General features: G+C 46.0%; 1 protein-coding gene across 1 annotated transcript in view; it reads right to left on the reverse strand.

Moving 5' to 3' along the window:
- Positions 1-24,607: 24,607 nt before the first annotated feature.
- SCGN (secretagogin, EF-hand calcium binding protein) overlaps positions 24,608-27,536 on the reverse strand; it is a 34,680-nt gene continuing 31,751 nt past the window's right edge. The window contains exons 9-11 of the mRNA XM_064150420.1: positions 27,472-27,531; positions 26,558-26,626; positions 24,608-25,233 (exon numbers count right to left, since the gene is read on the reverse strand). Of these exons, the coding sequence (XP_064006490.1) occupies positions 25,105-25,233; positions 26,558-26,626; positions 27,472-27,531 (258 nt within the window). The 3' untranslated portion in view covers positions 24,608-25,104. The remainder of the gene's footprint in view (positions 25,234-26,557; positions 26,627-27,471; positions 27,532-27,536) is intronic.

The raw sequence follows: 27,536 nt of genomic DNA on the forward strand, positions 1-27,536 counted from the left end.
CCAGATGTTTTAAAATTCCCTTCGGAAATGCATCATCAAATACTGCAGGAGCAAGACATAATAGCAGAGGTAAGGAGAGTCAGGAATATGTATGAAGAACACTGCTGAGGGCATCTCTTCTTTCATCGGGGGCATAAAAGACTGAACAGCCGACAGCATCCGGAATCTCTGTGACTTGCCATAGGCTTTGGGGTTGAGAGCCCTTTAAGAAGAGAAGATTGACATGCTAATCACAAATGAACACAGCCACCACCATTGTTGTTGGCCACAAGTGCTTCAGGCCTTAATTAAATGTGATAAGATACACAAAGCCTTAGTTTGTCGAGCGGCATGGGAGCCCTGCCTTTCACTTGGCTTTGCATGTGGGCTTACAATAACCAGAAAAGTAATCTCAGAGCCTTCCTTATTTCCCTTTTGACTATTTTAATATATGCAACATATGCAATATTTGGGTTCCTTTAACTTTAGTTCAAACTCAGGATTTTCTTATAAGGCCAGCCTGCATTCTTAATATTTTTAAACTCTTATTTAAATAACGACAGTATAGGCTGGATGTCAGGAGGAAGTTGTTGGCAGAGAGAGTGATTGGCATTGGAATGGGCTGCCCAGGGAGGTGGTGGAGCCACCGTCTCTGGAGGTCTTCAAGCAAAGCCTGGCTGAGGCACTTAGTGCCATGGTCTAGTTGACTGGCTAGGGCTGGGTTGGACTGGCTGATCTTGGAGGTCTCTTCCAACCTGGTTGATTCTATGATTCTATGAACCAACATCTGTGGTGCACTTCAAACTGTTACAAACAGCTTACTGTGGAGACTTGGGTCTGATGCTTGCAAGTCTGCCTCCACCTTCTGCCCTGAAGAACAGATTTGAGACTCAGATATCACAATGCTTCACTGTGTCTTGAGTCACATAGCCAGTGTAAAGAACTCAATTGCCCAACAACATATATAAAAGAGCCCTAGAAGCTCTTCAGCTTCTAAATATGATTTTTGAAAGACCATGCCCCTGCTTACAGCATGTTTGAGTCTGAACTGAATACCAGAGAGTGCTGCCTTAACTTCCACTGCCCAAAAGCAATTCAAGAGCTGTGTTTTCCAAACGAGCTGCTCCCACTACGAATGAACAGTTTAAAACACAATCGATTATCTGCATCAGCAGGTACCATACTGATTAATGGGCTTGCATGCAGCGTGTAAATAATTGAATGAACTATTGAAGGAAACCAGGGAAAAGACACAGGAAAATCACCAGCTATAGATTTTCAATAGTATTAAGACATCCAGTTTCCTTGTGTTGTGTGCCTTTCTTTTTTTAAGGAACATCTGTATCTGTGTATTCTTTGGCTTAAAAGGCAAGTACAAAACAGAGCCAATACAACTGGATGTGGTTTCTGAACAGGCATCAGTGTGGTTGGAGTACAGCTCATTCTTCCACGCCAAAGTAGGGCTGGAGAGGTAATCTGTCTCCCTCTGAGGTAGATGTTTATAATTAAGACATCATTCCTCATCAGCCTCTACCAAAAATGAAAAAGTACTTTATTCTCTGTGGTTCCAATAGGCAGCTGAGGAAAGGATTAAAGAAATTACACCAAGCTGAACTGACACTGTTTCTGAGGACGGACTTGCTCACCTTGGATCTCAGCAGCAGGTCCTTCTCTAGCTGTGGGGAGCTGCCCAAGCACATGTACACTGGTGACAGGAAGGAGTGCGAAAGCAACCTGCAGTGTTTCCAAGCTCATGCTCTTCATCTTTGCCAAACTCTTCCTCTTTAACATCATGCTGAAGTTGGCATAAGGCTGTTTCCCAGTGCTGTGCTTGTATGTTGGTGTGGTGCAGCTTCATGTCTGGGAGATACAGCACAGTAGATCTGCAGAGAAGGGGCAGAGTGCAGAGGCTATGCCAAGGACTTCTTTCCTGCACTCAAAGGTCCAGATCTCTACAATTTTGTCCTTTTCAGGGTTATTTCCACGGATGCATGTTGAACACAAGACATTCAGGTGTGGGTTTGCAGCATGCTGCTTCTCTTGCCACGACACAACTCACCAGCTGCCACAAACTATGAAGTTAAGAAAGCAGAGCCTTGTTTTGTCAGGCTTTTGTCCCAGAAGCTCAGAAAGTAACATGTTGCTCCACCTACCAATTCAGTCTTTTCTCTGGGTGTTGAGAAGAGCTTCCTAAACTGTTCATGACCTAGAACTGTGTTTAGGTAACTTGGGTTTCTGTACAGTGTTCTTCTTAAAAGAATTATCATTTTTAAATGTCCTTATGAAAAAATCCAACTACTCTAACATATTTTTAAGAAAAAAACTAAGTTCATGGACCAGCTGCCAATGGCTACAAATCTATTAAGTTTGGTTATCTTGAGGTCTAAAGCTTTTGATGAGGTCTGCGACACTTTGTAAAGGAGCCTCACATCTGGCACATAAAGGTACATTCAGGATGTGGCCATTCAGGATGTGGCCATCAGACTGCATTCACAGCTATATTGTTGGCATCTGTCTAGTCCTAAGTATGGTCATTTCTGACGATGCTGATTGATGACCAAGCTTAGCAGAAGTTGCCCCTGTGGTTGACTAATTATGTTTCTGGTGTTCTTCAAGAGCCAAATCCTCTAGGGAAAGAGACTTCTTATATCTAGAAGGTGTTCTGTGTCCATGGGCAAAAGATGTAGCCTGAGAGGAGCTTGGTCTGTGGCGCTGTGTGCCCAAAGCAAGGTTAGGATGCCTTTGTTTTGTGCAGCCCTAGGCTGAGTGCCACCTGGAGAGTGGGCCAACAACTTTTTTTTTTAATCAGTCTGATGAAGTTGATGTTACACCCCTCCACTGAGCAAGAGGAGCAAAGCAAGACATCAGCTTGCTCCAGCTTTGGGTATTTCACATCTTCCTCCCACCAGATACCTCTCTGCACTTTCCCCTGACCCTCACCAGGGTGAGAGGTTTCAGGTTTGCAGCCCACAGTTGAGCTCTGGCTCCCAAGCCAACCCACTCTCAACTCTTTATCCAGCCTTTTGCATCAGTTCCCCATCCCAGTACAAGCACAGAGTGTACTTACTTGGTCTGGACATTTGTAGTCACTTATGGTGGAGAGAAGGACAGCAATACCGCTCCTTTGTCCCAGAGAGGAAGACTTGGCTGGAGGGTGGAACTACATCATCTTCACTGGCCTGGAGAAGAGGAGGCTCAGGGCAGACTTTATAGCTCTCTGCAGCTACCTGAAAGGAGGTTGTGGGCAGGTGGGGTTGGGCTCTTCTACCAGGCAAGCAGTGACAGAACAAGGGGACACAGCCTCAAGCTGTGTGAGGGCAGGTTTAGGATGGATGTCAGGGAGAAGCTCTTCACAGAGAGAGTGGCTGACACTGGAGTGGTCTGCCCAGGGAGCTGGTGGAGTCCCTATCCCTATGGAGGTGTTTAAGAGGAGCCTGGATGAAGCACTTAGTGCCATGGGTGAGTTAATTAGAAGGGTTAGGTAATAGGTTGGACTCAATGATCTGGAAGGTCTTTTCCAACCAGATTATTTAATTTCCCTCCAACTTCTGCTTTATTTATATGTTGAAGGAGCAAGCAAAAGCCCCAAGTGAGAGAAGCCTACCACATTACCTGATTTGGTAGAACAGCTGACATGAGAGAAAAGCAAGAGGTCCCCATTAAGGGACACCAGTTTCTCCAGAGGAATTAAGGATGAATCTAAATTTATCTTTAGGCCTTACTGTCAGTCTCTCAATATGCTTGAGACTAACCAAAGCAAACTCGCTTCCATCATAATCCTCTTTCAGACATGCACAGGGACACCCCAATGGCTGAAAGCCTCTGCATCTTTCTGCCTGCCCGTCCCCCCCTTGCTTTATATTAACATGGGCTGTGATTATGTCATGTGTTTTCCAGCTGAGTTTCTGTTATATCAAATAAATCATGCCAGAAAGAAAACCACTTCAGCAGCCCTTTCCCCCTGGTATGCTGCAGGCAGTGTGTTTGAAAGCCCTCTCTCTGGATCAAAAGGCTTTGACCTTCTCCCATCAGCATCTGGCAGCAAAGCATTTGTCTCTGCAGCAGTCACACACCAGGAGGAAAGAAGGAATGAAAACCTACCACAATTGCGTTTGCTCCTGCCTCTTTGCTCAGCATTTTAATGTTTCTGACACAAATCCTCCCTCTTGCAAAGAATACTTTTGCTTTTATGAACAGCTCTAGTGTCCTTGTTTGAGTTAGAACAGAACTGACTCTGTGCAGTGATTTCACTTTTCAGCTCAGTCTCTCCTAAGTGACTGCAATTCCTGAAAGTAAGAGCATATACTCATTGACAGCATCTGCTTCTAGTAGCAGTGATGCTGAGTGTTTTACTTAGTACCAAGGTTTGGCAGGACCAAAGTCTCTGCTAAATCTTGAGTACTGCATTGAGGTTTCAGAGTAAAACCCCGCACTTTCAAAGAGGAGTGGACAGGCTAAATGACCTTAAACTGACCACAAGGTATCACAGTATCATCAAGGTTGGAAGAGACCTCACAGATCATCAAGTCCAACCCTTTACCACAGAGCTCAAGGCTACACCATGGCACCAAGTGCCACGTCCAATCCTGCCTTGAACAGCTCCAGGGACGGCGACTCCACCACCTCCCCGGGCAGCCCATTCCAGTGTCCAATGACTCTCTCAGTGAAGAACTTTCTCCTCACCTCCAGCCTAAATTTCCCCTGGCGTAGCTTGAGGCTGTGTCCTCTCGTTCTGGTGCTGGCCACCTGAGAGAAGAGAGCAACCTCCTCCTGGCCACAACCACCCCTCAGGTAGTTGTAGACAGCAATAAGGTCTCCCCTGAGCCTCCTCTTCTCCAGGCTAAACAATCCCAACTCCCTCAGCCTCTCCTCATAGGGCTGTGCTCAAGGCCTATGAGGTATTCCATATGCATCATATTCAGTACAATGCAGATATCACAAATGTCTTCTTTATCTTTCCTTCAATGACCAGTGTCCAAAGAGAGTCTGGTCCATTCTGCATTTGATGCTCATCCATAACCTCATCGAATCATAGAATTGTCAGGACTGGAAGGAGCCTCAAGGATCATCTACCTCCAACCTTCCTGCCATGGGCAGGGACACCTAGATCAGGTTGCTCAGAATTCCATCCAGCCTGGCCTTAAAATCTTTCCATTCCTGAACCTAGTTCCAGAATCCAGCTCCTGAAACTGGTTCCTGTCTGCTGCTGAGGCCAGTCTGGGACTTCTGCCACAGCATCAGTTGTGATGGTCACTAATTGCCATTAGGGGTTTGAGTTCAATATGAGGTTTGCATATGTCTATAACTATTATAAATAAAAACAACTATTTTAATGCTATTGTTTTCATTAAAGTAGTTTCAGATTCTTTTTCAATTAATAATTCTCTTTCTCTTTATTCCCTTTCTTTTTTTCCCTTTGGGAAGGGAAAGAGGTTAATAGAGAGTGTCTGTCAGTTATTTAATGGCTGGCCCATCCCTAACCCTTGACATCTAGCTACTCTAGTAAAAGCAGAATTCAAAAGCAATGGCCATGGATGCACAGCTGGACCTTCATTTAATTGTTCAGAGCTTATTTCATGGTTCATCTATGTTTGGACAGTCTCCTGCTTTCACAGGCACTCTGAAGGGCCAAGAATGATAGCAAAAGCAAAGACAAAACTGAATAGCTACAGTGCACATAAATACTTCATTTTCCCTGTCTGAAGAGCTCTCTTGATGTCAATGTTATGGGAAACCAGAGCACAATTAAATGCTTATGCATTTGTAGGGCTTAGACCTTAAACAAGCAATGGGTTGTTCCACCTAGAAGGAATTATTTCTGTTTTTCCTGCAGGAAAGGAAAGCAGAACTGAGCAGTAGTTCAGTCTAAGGTTTTTTTTTTGTGCAGTGAGAAACAAGACATTATCAGCACAGAATTGGCTGGGAAAGTGATAAAGATCACAGTGAATTTCTATACTCATGACCAACAACTTTTCTACTCATCCTGCAGAGCAAAGTTTTTGACAGTTGATTTGCATGAAGATGTCTGCTTGAACAAGAGAATATTAACAAAATTAAGACAGTCTCCATCCCCTTTGGATCATTTTCCTCTCTCTCAGATGCAGAGGCCACATGCATGGATCTTGTTAATCCTTTTATTGCAATGAAGGAGTATTTTGCCCTCCAGATTCTCCTCTTCTGGTGCCTGCTTCTCTCTCTCTGTTTCTTGGTAAGGAAAGTGGCTAGGGCTGGGTGCTAGGTTGGACTGGATGATCTTGGAGGTCTCTTCTAACCTGGTTGATTCTGTGATTCTGTGATTCTAAGCCTAGTTTGTTGCTGTCTTTACTGCTCATATCTGGGTAAAAATGCTTATATTTGAAAATGTATCAGTTGAAGAGCTAACTCTGTTTTGGTTCTAAATTATAAACAAGAGAGAGGAACATTCAGGAGATTCTTCTGATTGCAGACTGAATGAGCAGGGCATTGGTTGTAAAAAGACTAATAAAGTCTATATCATTCATTGGTTTGCTAAGAGGGATAAACCAGCAATGTATAAACAATTTCTCACTCTTTCCTCCCTCTGCCTTCCACTTCCTCCACTACCTCTCTGTTCATGACTGAATACCAACCTTGACTGACCAGATAACAGGTGAGATCTTGTTGGTTTTCTATCTGGGAGGTGAGATGTAGGTGGCTGTGCTACTTTGAGCCTATCTGGGATATTTTAGTGAGAGGAATTAGATTATAGGCTGTGAAAAGGAAACAATAGTGGTAGCTACTTCACTCATAGGCTTGCTGAAATGGATAAAATCAAGAACATAAACATAGATAACATAGCTGCTCTCTGGCTGCTGCACTTTTCCCCCTAACCTGCTGCCTAACTAATCCTTCTGCTTCCTAACCCCTTGGCCAATTCTCCAAACTCACCTTGAACGTAAGGCAAAGTCTGGGATAAGGTAGAGGAATGGAATGGAGGTTGGGAGCCCCTCCTGGGGACTCAGGCTTGGGGAGGGCTGTTGTATTTCTGTGTTACTTTTTGAACTTGTCTATTTCTGTCTATAGCTGTATATATTGTAAATATCTCCTTGTATGCTGTGCTAAACTGTAAATATAAAGCTTCATCTTAATTTTCAGCATGGCTGAGTCTAGTCTGGGTGATTTTCTTGAAGGGGGGGGGGGGGAGGGCAGGTAACACCCAAACCATCACAGTGGCCTTGGCCCCCTCTGGGCTTTCTTTGTTCATGGAGGTGGAGGGATTTGGTTTCTGTATTATTTCTCAATTGTAAATAATTGTATATAATTATAAACACGTGTAAATATATGTTTTTTATATATGCTTGTAAATTTAGCTTGCTGTAAAATAGAGCTTTAACTTATTTCTAAGCCATCTGAGCTGTTCTGGTAAATTTTATTTGAGGGGTGGGCTGGAATATCCCAACCCACTGCAGACAGGGATACTGTCGCCAGTTACTTACACTGAAGCGAGTTAGTTAAACATTCACGTTGGGATTATGTTAACAACAACATTTGCATCTGCTTCTTTATTGCTATGCCTCATTAGAAGCAAGCAAATAATCACTTCCAAGAGTGTATTGCAGGTATTTATATACTAGGTGTGTAAATGCTACCAGAGAGAGCTCAGGTGGACCAGAGACAGAAGCTATCTACAAGTCACATTGAGCCCAAGTAGAGTAACCAGGTTACACAGCAAACCTACATTTACCAGCAAGGATGCATTTGCTCCTGCTCAGGTGCCAGGGCAAATGGCCTTGAGAAAACAAAGGCCTCACACACATCTGTCCCAGTTGCTGTGCTGAGCTTTCCTGGTTTGCTCTGTGAGTTTCGCTCATATGTTCTTGGCGGCTACCAGGCGGAGAAGCATCTAAATAGCTCTGAAAGCAAATTGCGTCCTTTAAATGCCATTCTCACTGCCCTGCCTTGAGAGGACTCAGCTAACTGAAGTAGCACATATAAGTCTGTGGTGCTGCAGCTAAGCAAAACTTGCCCTGAGTAGCTGGAGCTCCTAGTTAGAAAAGCAGTGCTGGCTTCCTTCAACTTTTCTGTGAGCTAACAGCTAAGCAAATGTACAGGGCCCTAGAGAAGTCCTTGTGCATCCATGCACATTAGGAGCAAAGCTATGGAGGAGTGTGGAGACCTTCTATTACAGGCCATCATCTTATCAAAATACCAACCTTTTGCTACGAACTCCACAGGCAGCTTTGGCTTGGCAGTTTGAGAGCAGATCACTACCTTGGCACTATTTGCCAAGCTGGGACACTGGCCCTGAGGCACTACTTGCAGGAAGGCTGGATGCTCTTCATGTGAAAGGCAATGACCAAGGACTTTGAAGGAGCCTGAATTACCCCCATGTACCCTTACTCCTGCTTTTGTACCTCTGAACAGGTTACTAATTTCAGGGCAGCTACACAGTGCAGCTTAACTCAGAGATGTAACTAAAACCTGAGATGATCCTGGCTAACACCACACAGCAGCAAGGGTGTCTCAGCTCCCCTAAAAATGCAGAAAGGATATATTAATTAATCCTAAAATGACTTTATTATTCCTTTCCGTTCTGTTACTTTTAGTTGTTTTGCAGCACTGCCACATCCTGGGATTTAAGACAGGGTATGCCCTTGTAAAAGATTAGCTCACTCTGTCTAAAAAGTCTTTGGAAGCCTCTTAGCATGCTGGAGGCTCAGATGAAGTGGGAGAAATTTCATATTTTGGCTTTTGTATGCTGGAGGGAGTACACCTTTCTATCAAAGAAAGGTTATCAATATGAGATGAAGGAAGCAACCTGTTTTCACCACCCCTGTCACTGGTAACAGGCAGTAGACCAGTCTGTGGATGCTGTAGAAATAATGCCTGCTGATGTTCTTAGCACCTCCTTTTGCCGTGCAGGAATGACAGTCCTCCATAATGCTGTGAAAAAGGACCTCAGTGCATTAATATCACAGTATCACAGTATCATCAGGGTTGGAAGAGACCTCACAGATCATCAAGTCCAACCCTTTACCACAGAGCTCAAGGCTAGACCATGGCACCAAGTGCCACATCCAACCTTGCCTTGCTAGTGTGAAGGAGAGCAGCATAAGAGGAGAGTAAAATTGAAGGTGTTTGCTCAGAGGTGAAAAGTGCTCTGTGGTTAGTAGGACAGAGGATGCCTCTGCTGCTGAAGTGAATTTCCCCTTTCTATTTTCTGAAGAGCAGTTGTGTTGTGAACACATTGAATTCCAGGCGCTGTGGCTGAAGCTGTTGCATGGTGCGTTTTGCTCTGGAATCATCTTTTCACCCCAGCAGACAGGGCTCTCTGGGGGGGCTTTAGTTGTGCCCTTGAAACATGTTTACTTGACCTTTCTGTAGCTCTGGTCAGGCTGAGTCTGAATGTTTAAAGCAGTGTGTGATAAGCTATGTGCAGCTTCAAGGGAGATTCTACGCCCTCCCAGCTGGATGCAGCTTCTCCCTCACTGTGGTCAGACAGATGCTGACAATACCTACCAGCACTGTCATCAGTCTTCTACAAGTGTCTGAAGGTCTGGTAGGAAGAGGTTAAGAGAAAAAGAATTGAAATCCTGGCAGCAGCTCCACACACACATGTGCAGTGCCTGGCACGGCAGTGACCCTGATCTAATTCAGCATCCCTGGGGCGGTACCTTTTAAATGCCATTACTTGGACAGAACAACATCAATGTTTAATGGACAAACAATCTTAGGCCAAATGCCACAGCAGGTTTCATAAACTAAGGTGAAGCTTTGAGGGAACAAGCTGAACAGAGGTGTTTCTTTAGAGCAGAGAGGGAATGGGTTTTCTGACTGGGCAGGCATGCATGAGGGCATGGAGTCAGTCATCAGCAAGTTTGCAGATGACACCAAGCTGGGGGCAGATGTGGCTGGGTTGGAGGGCAGAAGGGCTCTGCAGCGGGACCTTGGCCGCCTGGACAGATGGGCAGAGTCCAAGGGGATGGCGTTCAATAGCTCCAAGTGCAGGGTGCTGCACTTTGGCCACAACAACCCCATGCAGAGATACAGGCTGGGGTCAGAGTGGCTGGAGAGCAGCCAGACAGAGAGGGATCTGGGGGTACTGATTGATACCCGCCTGAACATGAGCCAGCAGTGTGCCCAGGTGGCCAAGAGAGCCAGTGGCATCCTGGCCTGCATCAGGAATGGTGTGGTCAGCAGGAGCAGGGAGGTCATTCTGCCCCTGTACTCTGCACTGGTTAGACCACACCTTGAGTACTGGGTTCAGTTCTGGGCCCCCCAATTTAGGAGGGACATTGAGATGCTTGAGTGTGTCCAGAGAAGGGCAACGAGGCTGGTGAGAGGCCTTGAGCACAGCCCTACGAGGAGAGGCTGAGGGAGCTGGGATTGGTTAGCCTGGAGAAGAGGAGGCTCAGGGGTGACCTTATTGCTGTCTACAACTACCTGAGGGGTGGTTGTGGCCAGGAGGAGGTTGCTCTCTTCTCTCAGGTGGCCAGCACCAGAACGAGAGGGCACAGCCTCAGGCTGCACCAGGGGAAATTTAAGCTCGAGGTGAGGAGAAAGTTCTTCACTGAGAGAGTCATTGGACACTGGAATGGGCTGCCCGGGGAGGTGGTGGAGTCGTCGTCCCTGGAGCTGTTCAAGGCAGGATTGGACGTGGCACTTGGTGCCATGGTCTAGCCTTGAGCTCAAAGCATATCTGGTGTTTTTCTGCCTACACCTGAGGAGCAGTCATCAGATAATGCTGTTAGAACTTGGGGCAGGGACATCTTTCCTCAGCTCTTGATTCAGGAGCTGGCACAACACAGTTTTCCAACCTAATTTAATAATTACTTGCTACTAATTACCACCTGTGCACTAATAATTATGTGGCATAGCTTTAACAATCAGTTGGTCCAAAAGGTGCTGTTAGTGCCAGGCACTCTGTTTACTCAGGGACTCTACCCAGCAGCACCACGTAGCTCCCTAGCTATGTAGCTGCAGGATGCATGCTGCCGAGCCCTGCAGCTGGGGAGAGGGGATACCAGAGCCTTCATGCTCTGCCAACAGCAGAAACTGGCTACTGGAGAGGGCTGGACCAGACAGGGTGGCAGCCAGCTATTCCCAGCTCTGCAGTGCCTCTGTGGTTCCAAACCATTGAAATTAAATGTTGGTCTGACTGAGCTGCTTGCACCAGAGCCACTAAATTACAGTGTAAAGCAAGCCTCCGGAAGAATTGAGTATTTTAGAGGGCTAATTTATTGTGTCTCTGGAATCCTGTGTTTTCTTTCATCATGGTTCCTCCAACAAGAGGCCACTGTTGTTTTTTGTTTCGTTGAAGAGTGCTCACAATGTCAAAATAAAATAGATAAACACATGCTTAGGTACTACAGAGAAATTCTGACATTTGTTCCGTGTGTGTTAATTCAGTAATAAGACAGGGAGCAACAGCTACAAATTGGAACGTAGAAGGTTTCAGCTCAGCATGAGGAGAAACTTCTTTACAGTGAGGGTGACAGAGCCATAAGCAAGTGTCCCAAAATCTACTCCCATCAGTCTGAGCACTGTCAGGCACATGATCTGCAGATGGCATTTTGAGCACATCTTCCTCTGTGCTGCTCCATGTGCCCACCTTTGCAAAACCTCTAATTTGTGCATGAAATGGCCATTTCCTTGAGTGCCATGAGGCAATAATGTCTGATTTTATAATTCATAGTTTTAAGTGCTTGCTTGCATGAGGAGTCTGGTCTGAAGGTGAGGGGCACTGACCACACAAGCTCTATGAAGCTATGCAATGGGATTTAAAAAGCACCAGCAGAATAACAAACCTGACCAAAAGGCTTAAAAAGCTAGCATGACCTGTCAGAGGCAACATCACCAACCAAAAGCAAAAGAAAGGAAGCAGGGAGTCACTAAATTCGAGTCAATTCACAAATTAATGTAGTTTATTTAAAGCTAATTTCATTTTATGTTAATTCTACTTAGCTCACATCTGTTGCAGAGACCCCCAGGACTGACTGCCCCTGTGAATTTTGGCTGCTTTTCCTGTCAGTCTCTTATATCAGTTACAAAATCCCACCATGCCATCATGTTATGCATCTAACTGCCCCCTTGGGAAATGAGCAGGGAGAGGATGAGCTGTGCAGGATGGATGCTGGATGCATTGCTTATTGTACAGCTACAAGACCCCTATAGATTTTGTGCTGACAAGAAAGAAATAGCTTCAACACTGTTGAGACAAAGCCTGCCCTGAGCTATAATGGGCAGATGTGACTGAGTTGGAAGGCAGAAGGGCTCTGCAGCGGGACCTTGACCGCCTGGACAGATGGGCAGAGTCCAAGGGGATGGGGTTCAATAGCTCCAAGTGCAGGGTGCTGCACTTTGGCCATAACAACCCCATGCAGAGATACAGGCTGGGGTCGGAGTGGCTGGAGAGCAGCCAGACAGAGAGGGATCTGGGGGTGCTGATTGATACCCACCTGAACATGAGCCAGCAGTGTGCCCAGGTGGCCAAGAGAGCCAGTGGCATCCTGACCTGCATCAGGAATGGTGTGGCCAGCAGGAGCAGGGAGGTGATTCTGCCCCTGTACTCTGCACTGGTTAGACCACACCTTGAGTACTGGGTTCAGTTCTGGGCCCCCCAGTTTAGGAGGGACATTGAGATGATTGAGCGTGTCCAGAGAAGGGCAACGAGGCTGGGGAGAGGCCTTGAGCACAGCCCTACGAGGAGAGGCTGAGGGAGCTGGGATTGGTTAGCCTGGAGAAGAGGAGGCTCAGGGGAGACCTTATTGCTGTCTACAACTACCTGAAGGGTGGTTGTGGCCAGGAGGAGGTTGCTCTCTTCTCTCAGGTGGCCAGCACCAGAATGAGAGGACACAGCCTCAAGCTATGCTGGGGGAAATTTAGGCTGGAGGTGAGGAGAAAGTTCTTCACTGAGAGAGTCATTGGACACTGGAATGGGCTGCCCAGGGAGGTGGTGGAGTCGCCGTCCCTGGAGCTGTTCAAGGCAGGATTGGACGTGGCACTTGGTGCCATGGTCTAGCCTTGAGCTCTGTGGTAAAGAGTTAGACTTGATGATCTGTGAGGTCTCTTCCAACCCTGATGATACTATGATACTATGATAATTCATCATAATATTGGCCTGTGTGCAATTATTTTTTTTTGGTAGACATGAAGATGTGGAAAATACTTCTGTGAGCACTGGCTGAAATGTAAAAGAGCTTTGGCCACTGATCTCAGTTCTTTTCTTGTACACTTACAACTGGCTACAGGCTGCTCTTTACACTTGCTCACAGTAAGTGAATTTTAAGACTCTGAAGCAGTCTGTGCTGGAAAATTCCACCAGGGACTCAAATAAATCATATGAAGATTTTTTTTTTGAAGCCTGATTAGATTTTTCAAAGCTCATGGTATGCACTGTGATGATTTTATATGGAGGTAGTGGTGCGGCCTGTGGGAGAGTTAGCAGAACTGAGATCTGGGTGCTCTGAGTGCTCTTCACAGTATCACAGTATCATCAGGGTTAGAAGAGACCTCACAGATCATCAAGTCCAACCCTTTACCACAGAGCTCAAGGCTAGACCATGGCACCAAGTGCCACGTCCAATCCTGCCTTGAACAGCCCCAGGGACGGCGACTCCACCACCTCCCCGGGCAGCCCATTCCAGTGTCCAATGACTCTCTCAGTGAAGAACTTTCTCCTCACCTCAAGCCTAAATCTCCCCTGGCACAGCTTGAGGCTGTGTTCTCTTGTTCTGGTGCTGGCCACCTGAGAGAAGAGAGCAACCTCCTCCTGGCCACAACCACCCCTCAGGTAGTTGTAGACAGCAATAAGGTCTCCCCTGAGCCTCCTCTTCTCCAGGCTAAACAATCCCAGCTCCCTCAGCCTCTCCTCACAGGGCTGTGCTCAAGGCCTCTCACCAGCTTCGTCGCCCTTCTCTGGACACGCTCAAGCATCTCAATGTCCCTCCTAAACTGGGGGGCCCAGAACTGAACCCAGTACTCAAGGTGTGGTCTAACCAGTGCAGAGTACAGGGGCAGAATGACCTCCCTGCTCCTGCTGACCACACCATTCCTGACGCAGGCCAGGATGCCACTGGCTCTCTTGGCCACCTGGGCACACTGCTGGCTCATGTTCAGGTGGGTATCAATCAGTACCCCCAGATCCCTCTCTGTCTGGCTGCTCTCCAGCCACTCCGACCCCAGCCTGTATCTCTGCATGGGGTTGTTGTGGCCAAAGTGCAGCACCCTGCACTTGGAGCTATTGAACCCCATCCCCTTGGACTCTGCCCATCTGTCCAGGAGGTCAAGGTCCCGCTGCAGAGCCCTTCTGCCCTCCAACCTAGCCACATCTGACACACAGCCCTCATGAAATATGCAAGAGTTTAAACTAATCGATCACTGCTTTTCCTCTTTTTCAAAGGACTCCCTTTGCTGTAGTAAGACTTCACAACACATGCATGTACACATGCCTGCTTGTTTAGTGACTGGGCCTAAAAGCCTCAAACAGAACTGTTCAACTAGACAAGAAAAAATAGATGGTGCAGTCACACCCATGATGAGCTTTGTTATCTCTGCACCCAAGCACTGCATTTTATAGTGCACTCATTTTTCAAAGGGGGGTGCCTATGGCAGGCTAACATGACCCTTAAAGGGAAGGCTTTGACATTTCTTCCTAGACTGAAATCTAAGCCTGCCAGACTCATGGGCTAAATTAATTCCCCATGCCCTTTGCTCAGTGATAAAACTTATCTGAAGCAGAAAATGGAAACGTACAGTGTGCTTTACAAAGCTGATCAAAGGTTCCCCAGCAAGTGCTGAAGCAATCAGGATGAATGATCAGCTCCCACAGATAGGAAAAGTGGATATTTTAATTGCATCAATTATTCACCACCAATTATTTCTGAGAAGTCTGAGAGGCCTATCTATGTGTGTTAAAATAAACTGAGTTTCCCATCCTTTTTCTGTGGACATCAAGTTAGCTGTGGTGATGGTTCAAATACCAAGCTGGTATTTGACTCTGTGGCTTCTCCCTAGTAAAACCCAAAAGAAATTAACAGTGTGGTAGGATACTGCTCCTGACTGACCCAGCCTTTCAAAAGGGCAATCTCCTAAAGGAGACAACCATGTACTGCATTTTAACATACTACCATGTTACTGTCCAGCAGAAGATAACACACAGAGAGGATGCTAACACAAGCCGTTTCTTTTTGTTGCTTCTCCAGTAGATAGCTTTGTCATCAACTAATCCTTCACTCTTTTCACATCCATTTCTACCCACATGCTATGTGGTTTTGGGGGACATCTGCTTTCCTGTGTTTTTGGCAAACTTAATTGCTGCTGAAGAGGAGTAGTGCCCACCTGGTCAGCAGGAAGGGAGCTCATCCCTCCTCAATGCTTCTCCACCCTGTGGGGACCTGCATTGCTTTTATCTTGCACAGGCAAGGATTTGAGCTCCTCAAAGTCAGCTATAGCACCTGGCTGGCTTTAAACAGTTCAGCAAGGGCCTTTCTAGCTCAGGCTATTGCATTTAGAATTACAGATTCATTTCAGTAGGAAAAGTTCAACCAATCTTACAGATGGAAGGCTTGATTTCTCTTCAATCAATATTAAAAGGATTTCATGGGTTGGCTTGAGGACAGAATTTGACCTGGGAAACATCTGACAGTGCTGCCTGAAAGGGTAAATGTGGGTGGTGATAAATCAGTCATCTTTCTTACATCATTTGCCATGGATGAACCTGAGATAGTGCTGTGACATCTGGGAGCTGCCCCTGCTTGTTGGCTGCCGTGCCTGGCAGGGCTTGCCCACGACATCTCCTGTGGAGCAGATATGTGCAGCATATCCTGCCTCATCAGACAGCCTGTGCAGACACAGCATCTCTAGAAACAGAAAGATGCCCTCCTCCCTAACTGTTTCCTGAGCCAGCCTGTACTTCCTGAGATGCTGCTGTTAACCAGCTGTGGTTGGCATGAGAAGCAGTTAGCACGCATAGCCCATGGCTGAGCCCCAAATCTCCTGGAGATGGTAGTTGACACAAAATTATTTAAGACTCCTTAAACAGAACAGCAAGAGGTCAGAAAAGCAGAGGAAAGTCTGTTTGCAAAGCTAAAGAAAGTAATTCTGTATCTGAGGCAGAAGGAGCAACAGCTGAGAGGCAACCAGAGGCTTTGGCAGACACAGAAAGTGATAAAAGGTTCCAAGAACAGAGGAAGTCTGAACCTGCAAACATTCTAGGGCTTGCAATTGCTTGGATGCCCTCTTCATTTACCCAGTTGTTCTCTAGTTCAGTGACCATCCCCACCCCCAACAAAGGGAACTGGGAAAAGGGAAGAAGATATGTGGGTGAAAATGAAAATAGATTTGATAAAATAACAACAACTCCCTAATATTAATACTAATATAAGCTACAGCAGGTTACACTCAGCCTATACAGGTGGTTGCAAGCTGCACACTCCCAGCAGTGAATGCTGCATGTCAGTCACCATGACTACTGCAGCTCCAGTGAAACTGTGATGGTCACAACAAACAGGAGAGCAAGCCTCAGGAGTAGAATGACACCCTCCAGGGATGGTGACCATCAGGAGAAAAAATCATCCCCAGCATACTTTCTAATTTATAGTGAACATGGCATTTATGGTGTTGGCCAGCTTGAGTCAGCTGCCTTTGCTTTCACTCCTGGTTTTAGCATCTGGCTAACTCAAAATTGCTGAAGACCTTGATCATTGTGGAGATGAGCCAGCCACACCATGGCTGGCCACAAGCCAAAACAAAGTGTCCTGTCAGCTTTGTTCTCACTGAATCAGGTGCTCCAGACTGCTCAAAAGTCACAGAATCACAAAAGCATCCAGGATCACCAAGTCCAACTGATAACCCTACACTGCAGGATGCAGCCTAAACCATATCCCTAAGCACCACATCCAAATGACCTTTAAACACATCCAGGGTCAGTGACTCAACCACTTCCCTGGGCAGCCCATTCCAATGCCTGACCACTCTTGCTGGGGAAAAAAAAATTCCTAATGTCCAGTCTAAAACCTACCCAGTTGCAGTTTGAGGCCATTGCCTCCTGTTCTATCACTATTTGCCTGTGAGAAGAGAGCAGCTCTCCTGAGTAGAAAAATGATCCTGTGATTCTGTCCCAGAAAAATCAGAACAAAGGTGTCAGCCCTGCCAGGTGACTCTGACCATGAAGTGTCCCACCAATATAATGGGGATGTCTGGAAATATATATCAAGTTGTGTCCTTGTCACTTCCAGCAGTCACTACAGCTTCCCTGTAAGATTATGAGACTGTGTACCATTTCTCTTTCACTTCTTCTTTCCACCTACCAGTCTGGACTTCTGTATGTCCCAGAGCATGGAACTGAGGATGAGTAAAACTTGCAGCTGTGCTGGCCAAGAGGTTTCAGGCTAAGAAGACATGGAAGAAAGAATCTTGCAGGTTCTCCTAAAAAAGGAAAAGCAAGGCAAAGATGAAGGGAGGCAAGAAGGTTCTCATTTTCTTAAGCAGGACAAGGGAGGTTATTCTTCCCCTGTACTCAGCACTGGTCAGGCCACACCTTGAGTTCTGTGTCCAGTTCTGGGCCCCTCGATTCAAGAGAGATGTTGAGGTGCTGGAACATGTCCCGAGAAGGGCAACAAAGCTGGTGAGGGGCCTGGAACACAAACCCTATGAGGAGAGGATAAGGGAGCTGGGGTTGTTAAGCTTGGAGGAGGCTCAGGGGTGACCTCATTGCTGTCTACAACTACCTGAAGAGAGGCTGTAACCAGGTGGGGGTTGGTCTCTTTTGCCAGGCAAACAGCAATAGAACAAGGGGACACAGTCTCAAGTTGTGCTAGGGGAGGTCTAGGCTGGATGTTAGGAGGAAGTTCTTCACAGAGAGAGAGTGATTGGCATTGGAATGGGCTGCCCAGGGAGGTGGTGGAGTTGCCATCGCTGGAGGTGTTTAAAAAAAACAATGTATGAGGCACTTAGTGCCATGGTCTGGTTGATTGGATAGGGCTGGGTGCTAGGTTGGCCTGGATGATCTTGGAGGTCTCTTCCAACCTGGTTGATTCCATGATTCTGTGAGAGAAGGAAAAAACAGATGTTTCACAGGTTTTTAAAGCCAGCTGCTTGATCTGCCTGATTCATAGCCACTGCCTGCCAGGTGTTAGCAACAGCACTTTTGGATCTCACCGGCAGGATCCTGGAAGTGGTGGCCAGGGAAAGCATGTGCTAAATTACACAGTCAGCAAGCAGGGAGGAAGCAGAAATGTGCTGTGATTTTTTTGGAGCCTAAAAATAACACCTAAAAGACACTTTTAAAATCAGAGAATTTCCACCTCTCAAAAATTAAAGCACAGGTATCTGTATGCCTGTAGGGTCTTCCATTCTTTAGATGTAAAATGAAGCCCTTGATAAAAAAAATGCCTCAGCATTATATTCAGATGGTTAAAGAGAATCTAGAAGGAGTTTCTGAATATGGTCCTGCCATTGTATCAGTCACTTCAGGTCCTCACAACGTGCCCTGCTTACTGTCAGCATTTTGTGCCTTATGGCCAAACTGGATGCATTGGTTTGTTTATGGTCTTCTACACAGCCCGAACTCAAGCAGATCATTCTCAGCTTAATGACCAGGAAGCATCCCGGACTCATGCCCATGCTCCTGTGCACATTTATCCATCAGGCAGGAGGAAACAGTTGCCTTTGATGATCTCATTAATTAGGTCTTAGGCAAACAATCAAGTTATTGTGGCGCCTTGGCAAGCGCCGCGTGTCATCCGAGCCGTGGCGTGCGTGCTCCCTGCCTGCAGGAAGAGCTGAAAGATGGATTGGCCTGAGTGCTCATGGGTTTCACAAGCATCCCATCAGACTGTCTGAAACACTTGTTGCTCTTCCCCTAGGTCACAGCAACTCCTTGCTCTTGGTCCAGCTACTGGCTGAAGAAGGGCTCACCTAAACCACAGGTGCCGCTTTCCTCCAGGCTCTGCCATCTGGTTTCTGCCTGGATCCTCACCTGAAAAAAGTACTTCTCCAGGCACATCTTTGCCCCTGCTGGCAGAGAAAACTCTGGCAGTCTGCTGTATCCTAGTTTTTATGCACCTCAAAAACGAACTTGCTTTCTAACCCATTTTCTAAGGATTAACAATAGTAAATAGAATCATAGAATCATAGAATCATAGAATCAGCCAGGTTGGAAGAGACCTCCAAGATCATCCAGTCCAACCTAGCACCCAGCCCTAACCAATCAACTAGACCATGGCACTAAGTGAACCACTGGCACAGGTTGCCCATGGAGGTGGATGTTCCCTCCCTGGAAATGTTCAAGGCCAGGTTGGATGAGGCCTTGAGCAACCTGTTCTAGTGGGAGGTGTCTCTGCCCATGGTGGGGGGTTGGAACTAGATGATGTTTGAGGTTCCTTCTGACCTAAACCATTCTATGACTCTGTGTGGACCCCAGTACCACTAGCTCTCCTTATTTGGGAGCACAGTGGCTATTATGGTTAATACAGCACTTGAAAGTGCCTTTTGAAACCAAGATGGTTCATCTTCAACGTGTGGCTCTCGTAATCCACAACAGAAACCTGCCCCTGGTAAGACTGAGCAGGTGGCAATAACTTGAGTTTCACAGCTGTAATGCCCACAGCAGGGACCCCAAGCCAGGTCTCTCTGAGCCTGGATGTCCCCACCCATTCTCCAGCCTCATTACCTAGTAATAATAGTTCTCATGGGCTCTGGTGCCTCACTCAAATCCAACTGAATTAATGTTTGTTTTTTTCTCCTGAGAAAGATCACCTAAAGAGATGTCAGATGATGCTAAAGATGCAGCTTGAGCATTTGGCTGCACTGTGTGCCAGGTACCAGCCATTTTTCCTGGACAGAGACATCCCTTTTACCTCTCCCATTGCCTGTGCAAAGTTTCCAGCACAACAGCAGCTCATTTTTTGTGGACAACAGCAAATGCAAAAGAACAAACCCAAGAGGAAGAGTAATGCTTGAAGCTGATATAAAGGCTCATCTTTTGGCAGACAAGCAGCAGGATGCATCACTGTGGGGCAAGCCTGTGAAAATCGCTGGCTAAGTGAGAGAGGGCAGGGAAATTATTCCATCTCTGGGGCCCAGTGGGATCTCCCTGCTGGCATTAGGCAACTGGTTCCCTTATTTTCTCTCATAATGGGCTGTAAATGGCACTTTTTTCCCCCCTCCCTATTTTCCATGTGATAATGTCTCTTAAAATGAGACACAATTCCTTGTGGAATTACTGACAATACAGGTGCCAGAAAATGAGAGCTTTTCATTAGCAGTCAGTGTAGCTCTCACCAAAAAAAATTGCTTCCATAGTTACCCTACCCCATGTAATTACACAGAAAAGTCCCATTTAGCATCGTGCTGCAGAACAGCAACTTTCTATTTTGGATCAGATTAATGTAAGAGTTAGCCAGCCATTTTAAGAGATAATAGCTGTAATTAAGGTGTTTCCCATGATGGGTTCCCTATTATCATGTGGCAGATGATTCTCCAGTAGTCCCGCTGGCTGCATCAGTCACAATTGTTTTCATTAATATTGGTGCTATTCTCTTGCCAAGCAAACAGAAAAGGAGATGAATCAAAATATTGTGTTAGTTTCCTGTGCTCTGAGCCCTTCTTTGGGGCTGATACTTAATTCTTACCTTCCAGTAAGAATTAAAAGGCAGGCTTTGGAAGATGCACAGGCAGCTTCACCCTTGTTATTTAAAGCAGTATTGTGAGGACAAAAGGTGAGGATTATTTTACTGAAAATCTGAAAGTTAAGCACTGCTGAAATGTAAATGTTACCATTTCTAAATGTCCCATCTCATTCCAGTTTGAGTGTCAGTGATGTGAGCTCACTGGAGTGTGTTCAGACTGGGGAATGAGATGAGTGTGTATATATGGGTCCATTATTCTGGGGGGAAAAATGCACAGACCAAGGGACAACTGGCTCATGAGCAATTTGGGATTGTGAGGCTGGCTCAGGGAAATTGGGGGTCTCCAGGGGCAGATCTCCATGGTGACAACTTGGGATGCAGATGCAGCTTGTTGAGTTTCAAAATGATGGGAGAAAAGATTGTGGCTCTATACCATCAGTTCCACTAAAACCAATGAAGCTAAATGAGGGATGGATTTGATCTCGAAAGCCCTGTAAGTGCTCATTTTTCCTGAGTACCTGACCTACACAGCCAACTGAAGCTGTCAAAGACAGCTCTTCTCAACAAAGTTGTCATGGCAAGTCATCCAGAAAAAACTATGTCAAGAGCCAAAATTGAGAAGGGCCGAGAGGAACAGGGAGCATGACAGAAGTGCAGGGCATCATCTTATGCAACTCACAACAAAAAGGAGGCAAAGGAACAGCTTTGTGCCCAGGTGGCCAAGAGAGCCAGTGGCATCCTGGCCTGCATCAGGAATGGTGTGGTCAGCAGGAGCAGGGAGGTCATTCTGCCCCTGTACTCTGCACTGCTTAGACCACACCTTGAATACTGTGTTCAGTTCTGGGCCCCCCAGTTTAGGAAGGACACTGAGATGCTTGAATGTGTCCAGAGAAGGGCAACGAGGCTGGTGAGAGGCCTTGAGCACAGGCCCTACGAGGAAAGGCTGAGGGAGCTGGGATTGTTTAGCCTGGAGAAGAGGAGGCTCAGGGGTGACCTTATTGCTGTCTACAACTACCTGAGGGGTGGTTGTGGCCAGGAGGAGGTTGCTCTCTTCTCTCAGGTGGCCAGCACCAGAACGAGAGGACACAGCCTCAAGCTATGCCAGGGGAAATTTAGGCTTGAGGTGAGGAGAAAGTTCTTCACTGAGAGAATAATTGGCTACTGGAATGGGCTGCCCGGGGAGGTGGTGGAGTCGCCATCCCTGGAGCTGTTCAAGGCAGGATTGGACGTGGCACTTGGTGCCATGGTGTAGCCTTGAGCTCTGTGGTAAAGGGTTGGACCTGATGATCTATGAGGTCTCTTCCAACCTTGGTGATACTGTGATACTGTGAAATTCACACACTCGTTTCCAGATCCAGCAGCTTGCTAATTAAAAAAGCAAAGAATGAAAAGCAGCCATAGCACAGCACACTAGGGAGCACTGGGCATATTGACCACTGCACTTGGGGCACTTAAATGACTTTTGGAAATATGTCTGTCAAATACAACTATATCTGAGTTAAAATGTAGTTCAGCAGATTTGCACACTATGAAGGAATAGAAGAATGAATAGAAACAGAAACAAACATTCTGGTTGGAAAAGACCCTCAGGATCACCAAGTCCAACTGATATCCCTACTCTACAAGGTTCACCCTAAACCATATCCCCAAGCACCACATCCAAATGACTTTTAAAGACAGCCAGGGTTGGTGACTCAACCACTTCCCTGGGCAGCCCATTCCAATGCCTGAACATCTTAATCCAAATTGTCTAGAGAAAACAAACCATGAAAGTACTAAGGGAAAATAATATTGGGGAACATTTTCTTTCACTTTCTGTGTTCAAATTCCTGTTGCCAAGATACAGGCTCCCAAATAATATGCTATTGACAGAATTTTATTGGTAGAATATGCACTGATCAAACAGCCCCAAACTTTCCTTGCGTATTTGCAATACACCTGCAGCACAGGAAGCATCCTGGCATGCAAATGCATGAGGCATTGGAGGCAAGATGTTCTCTTATAACTAATACAAACCAGGTATTTTTTGTGTAACCACCCAGATGTGGGATAGGGTCTCACATTTTTGTACATAAGAGAATTCACACTGCATGTTAAAATATCCTCTGAATTTGGCAAGCAGCTCTGTCTTGTCAAAATATATTACCTGGCTCTATGTCTAAAGCAGCTTAAAGAGATGAAATCACCAGAGCCTGAGACTGAAGGGCCCTTCATTCAGGAATGAAGGGAAAATAATTACTGGGGAAAAAAAAATCTCTGCCAGCAATGAACACATCTTCTCCATAACAAGCCTCAAAATGCCTGCCCCTTGCCATATGAATGGCACTTAGAGGCTAGAGGTTTATAGGACCATTGCTCACTAATAATTGCAAAGATAGGCCCAACTCCTGCTGTATGTCCTAATGCTTTGCTTTGCTTAGAGAGGACCTGCACCTGCCTGAGGGTGTGATCCCACTGAGCTCTGGCTCTCCCCTATGGTCCCAGCAAGCAATGCAGTGTGCATGTCTGTTTTCCTGTTTTCTAGTCTCTGCTCTGGAAAGGGAGCTTCCCTCGTGGAAATATGAAACTAACTAAGTAAATCATAATCCCCCTGCTCTTTCACAATAATCCATAATCCCCAGGTACCTCTTCATAGAATCACAGAATGTTAGGGGCTGGAAGGGACCTCAAATGATCGTTGAGTCCAACCTCCCTGCCAGAGCAGGATCACCTAGAATAGATCAGACATGAACGGATCCAGGAGGGTTTTGGGTATCTCCAGAGATGGAGACTCCACAAACCCCTTAGGCAGCCTGTTCCAGTGCTAGCTTTTTGTTAATGTTTTGTAAAATGCTTTTATGAACTCACTGAAGGCTCTGCACTCCCCTGTTGAAGGGTAATAAAATGAGTTTTGTGAGCATGCAGAGAGGAAGGCTTTGGCCAAATGTTTGTCTATACAAAATAATCCTCTCTTTGTTGTATACAATCTTTTAAAATTGATTATCATTTTAGGTTAAAAGTTGCTGTGGTTTTGGTGAGATAGGGCAAGATGCTCTTTAACTTATACTTCAATAAAGGAGAAAAGCTCCTGCTGATCTTAATAGGATTAAACAGAGGTGAAGAGGAATGGACCAGTTACAACTAAAAAAATAAGGAGATGGTACAGAAATTATTCCCATGTCCAAAGTAATAGAAACTGTAGCTTAATAAAATAATAATTACAATGAGAATGACATAAAGACTGAAGAAACAGAAGCATATAGCTAAGGTACTATTATTTAGGGTGGTAAGTCTCATGCTGTTTGAGGTATGATGAAGAAATGATTGCTGATGTGCCCTGCCAGATTAGTTACAAGCTGTAAAGGATGGTATCAAATCATGTCTGGTAAACAGCAGTGTGTGAGATATCTCTGGTAGCTTCCTATCTGCTGTCCTGCACTCCTGAACACAGCTCTTCCCTCAGATGCAGCCTAGCATCCATGAGTAAAATTGCACCCCTGATGGCTTGGGGAGCTGCTGCTAAGACTTAATTCCTTGTGATCTGTGTTGCTGCCAGGGTGATAAAAAACAGTTTTGGAGTTTGGGGCTGGGGTTAAACAAGCACTTAGAGCTTATCCTCAATGAAAGCAAAAAATGAGCATTATCATATCCCTAAAACTGTGTGTGTTTTCTTAAGTGCTTTATTGAACCAACATCTCTGTCAGCATTTGTGCTGGCTGAAGGTAATTCCAGGTCAATTTTTGTAAAGCCAGACATAAAGGGAGCGTTTTATTGTTCTGTGTTGCGCACAGAACATCATCAGAAAGGTGTTTATAGCATCAAGTCTGTCTCTCTGCTATGCAGGAGACAGAAATGCTGAAATTCATGGGAGTTTTTCCAACAACCTTTCCTTCATGGCTTTCTCTTTGGAGATGAAGAAAGGATTATTTGGGCCTGATTGCATAGGTGTGGCACTTTCTGACTGTTCAGTAAAAGCTTTTGGCAATCCTGGCAGGTGGCAATCCTGGCAGGTGGCTTCCACACATGACACAGCAAATGCAACCTTAGTGAATTTGTGTAATTGCTGGCTTTTATTTCTGCACAAACACACCGTTATCCATCTGATATTTCACATGCACAAAGCAGGATGCTCACCAGTGTAACGACTTTGCACATAGTAGGGCACCATCAGGAACACCTAGCAGCTGCTCTCTGACAGCAGTGGCATGGCCGTTTTAGAGAGAAGCTCATCTCTGTCTTAAGGGATGGTTGGGGCAGCGTTTCATAGGGGTAGCAGAAGAGGATTAGCCTCTTTTCTGAGCATCTGATGCACTCATGGAAAGAGACGTGGCTAAGGGTTCTCACAAGTAGTGGCAGCGAGTGAACAGCACAAAGGGGTTGGTGGAGCAGGGAAGCCCTCTGTGTGAATCCCACTCTGCCGCATCTGTGTGCAGCCACTCTCAAGCCCAACAGCATGGTGGCCTGGCTCCTCACTGCTTGTTTGGCAGCACAGACACACTTCTAGGAGGAGCAGCAAGCAAATCTCACAAGGCAAACATGACCACGAGCACTCTGCTGGCTATGGGTTAATTTTCAGCCCGAGGCATAAAGCCAGCTCAGATTTCTGAATTTTCCCATCCTTGTTCACATCGCAGTGGTTGAGCAGGATCTGGCGGAACTTGTCCAGGTCCACCCCACTGATGCTGGGCTGCAGGCAAAACAGAAACAGTGTTGAGAGAGAAAACAGCCCTGGATTTCCCAGCCCTGCAAAACTGCAGGCTGTGTGGCAGCTGGGAAATTCACCCACGGAGGAGTGACCAAACAGCCTGACCTTGCATCAGCTCATATACAGTGAGGAAGCAAACAGAGGGTACAAAAAGGTCCCCCTCCAAAAACAGAATGGGTATGGGACTGTGAGTAACTGTGCAGAAATGCAGGGTAGTTTTTGTGCTTAGTCAAGACTGTCAGTATCTGATCTGTGTCAAACGAAAGCCTACAGAGAGGTATACAGTGGGGATCACAGCACTGCTGGACCTGTGCTTCATCTGATTTCCTCCCTCAAACCTGCTTGATAAGGAGTAATGTAACATTTCTGTTGGCAGGCTAGTCAGCAGCATTAAAATACTTCTAGTAGATCAGACGAGTGCTAGATCAGTGCTATTGTGTCTCTGTATTCTCCTAATGCTGCATCAGTTCCTCTGCTTCTCCCTTTTTCAGGTTGAGATCATATGCACAGCTTGCAGTGTCCAAGGACAATGTTAATGAAGGGAAGTACACATTTTGCTCCTTTGGACACACATGAACAGACCACCAATCTGACATCCTGCCTGTCCTCACACCCTTCCCTGCACACCACTTGGCTATAATGCACATACAGGCATGGCCTTCAGCACATACCTGCATCCTCTGCTCCCTGCTAAATAGACATGTGAGTCCAAGCATCCCTGTGTCACATCACATCAGCTGGAAATGCACTGGCCTGGGCTCAGTGGGAGCCAAAGGCCAGGCTATATTTGCATCAAAAGCTCTACGTTGGACTGCATCTGGAAATTCAAGGTAATCCAATGCAGATGGATTCTGCTGTCTCTAAGAGACTGGTGACATACTGGATGGACATGAAGGTCTTGGTTAGAGTTAGAGCTCAAGTCATTTTCAAGGGCAGCCTTGTGATGAGGCCACACTGCTGAGGATCATATGCACAGTGAAAACAGAAGAAGGAAATCCTGATGACTGATCCGTGTCAACACAGTTTGTGATGCTGTAACATCTAACTAATTGGTAGTGTGATCTGGAACAGGCCTTTCTTAAACACAGTTATTGAGTGAAAATGTATTAATTTGTCAGTTAGAATTTCTCTGATATGTTGAAATACTCTGTAGGGTTCATGCTGAGGTAATGACATTTGTTCTGCTGCTGAAGAAATGAAATTTGACTGTATGCTCTCACTAGTCTATTTACAGAAGTTCACCCACATAAGAGTGTTCCACTTGGAAATAAAGGGTATCAACAAACAGAAAGAGCCATGAAGCTACCTTGACTAGTTCCATCATGTCTTTGACAAACCCATCCACTTCTGGGCCTTCAAGTGCTCCTGTTTTACTCTGAAAAAAAGAGAGAAACATCAAAATGCTCCAGTGAATCAAAACCACTACAATGTTTACTGGTCAGTAGGTCCACTGGGTCACCAAGCTTTATAGCATAAAGATCATAGATTGATTTGAGTTGGAAGGGACCTTTGAAGGTCATCTAGTTCCAAATTCCCTGACATGGGCAGAAACATCTTCAGCTGCTCAAAGGCCCCCATCCAACCCCAATTGGACCTTGAACAGCTCCAGGGAAGAGACATCCACAATTTCTTCAGCCAACTAGTTCCAGTGCCTCACCACCCTTACAGTAAAGAATTTCTTCCTAATATCCAAGATCTCTTCCTCTCTCCTAAATAATCTCTTCAAATCAGAGCAACATCTCCCACCATTGTGTGAGGCTTGCTGGTCACCACCCTGGGAGACTTGTGTCACTGCCAGAAGTGGCACTGAGTTACTAGTTTCTAATAGGTAGTTAAGTAGTCATGTCTGACCTGGGACATGCTCCCTAAATAACCCTTGGTTAGGTACTGGAAGGTGTTTTATTTTTCAAGGTGATGGTGATGCAGGTCCCAAACTGCCCAAGACTTCTGTCACCACCCCCTGGGCAGCCCTTGTGGCTCCTGCAGAGTAGTATGGCTAATGCAGCAGTGCTGGCCACGGTGAATGGGGAAAGTGGAAATGGGACCTTTGCCATGAAGTCTCTGAGCATCATGCTCCTCTGTCCCCGCCTTGGCTCATGGGATCAGGCACAACTGCATCTCCCGAGTGACCTCACAACACCCAGGAGGAGTAAGAAGTCTGAGCAGCATATGGTAAATCTGTCATTTAAAGACTGCAATGGAATGGCCTCCAGGACTCACAACATCGTAGTGTGCAAAGATCTTCTCAAAATCTCTCCTCCTTTCTTCTGTGCTGCAAGCCTGCA

The sequence above is a fragment of the Pogoniulus pusillus genome, chromosome 10, assembly GCF_015220805.1.
Source record: "Pogoniulus pusillus isolate bPogPus1 chromosome 10, bPogPus1.pri, whole genome shotgun sequence".
Taxonomy (NCBI): Eukaryota; Metazoa; Chordata; class Aves; order Piciformes; family Lybiidae; genus Pogoniulus; species Pogoniulus pusillus.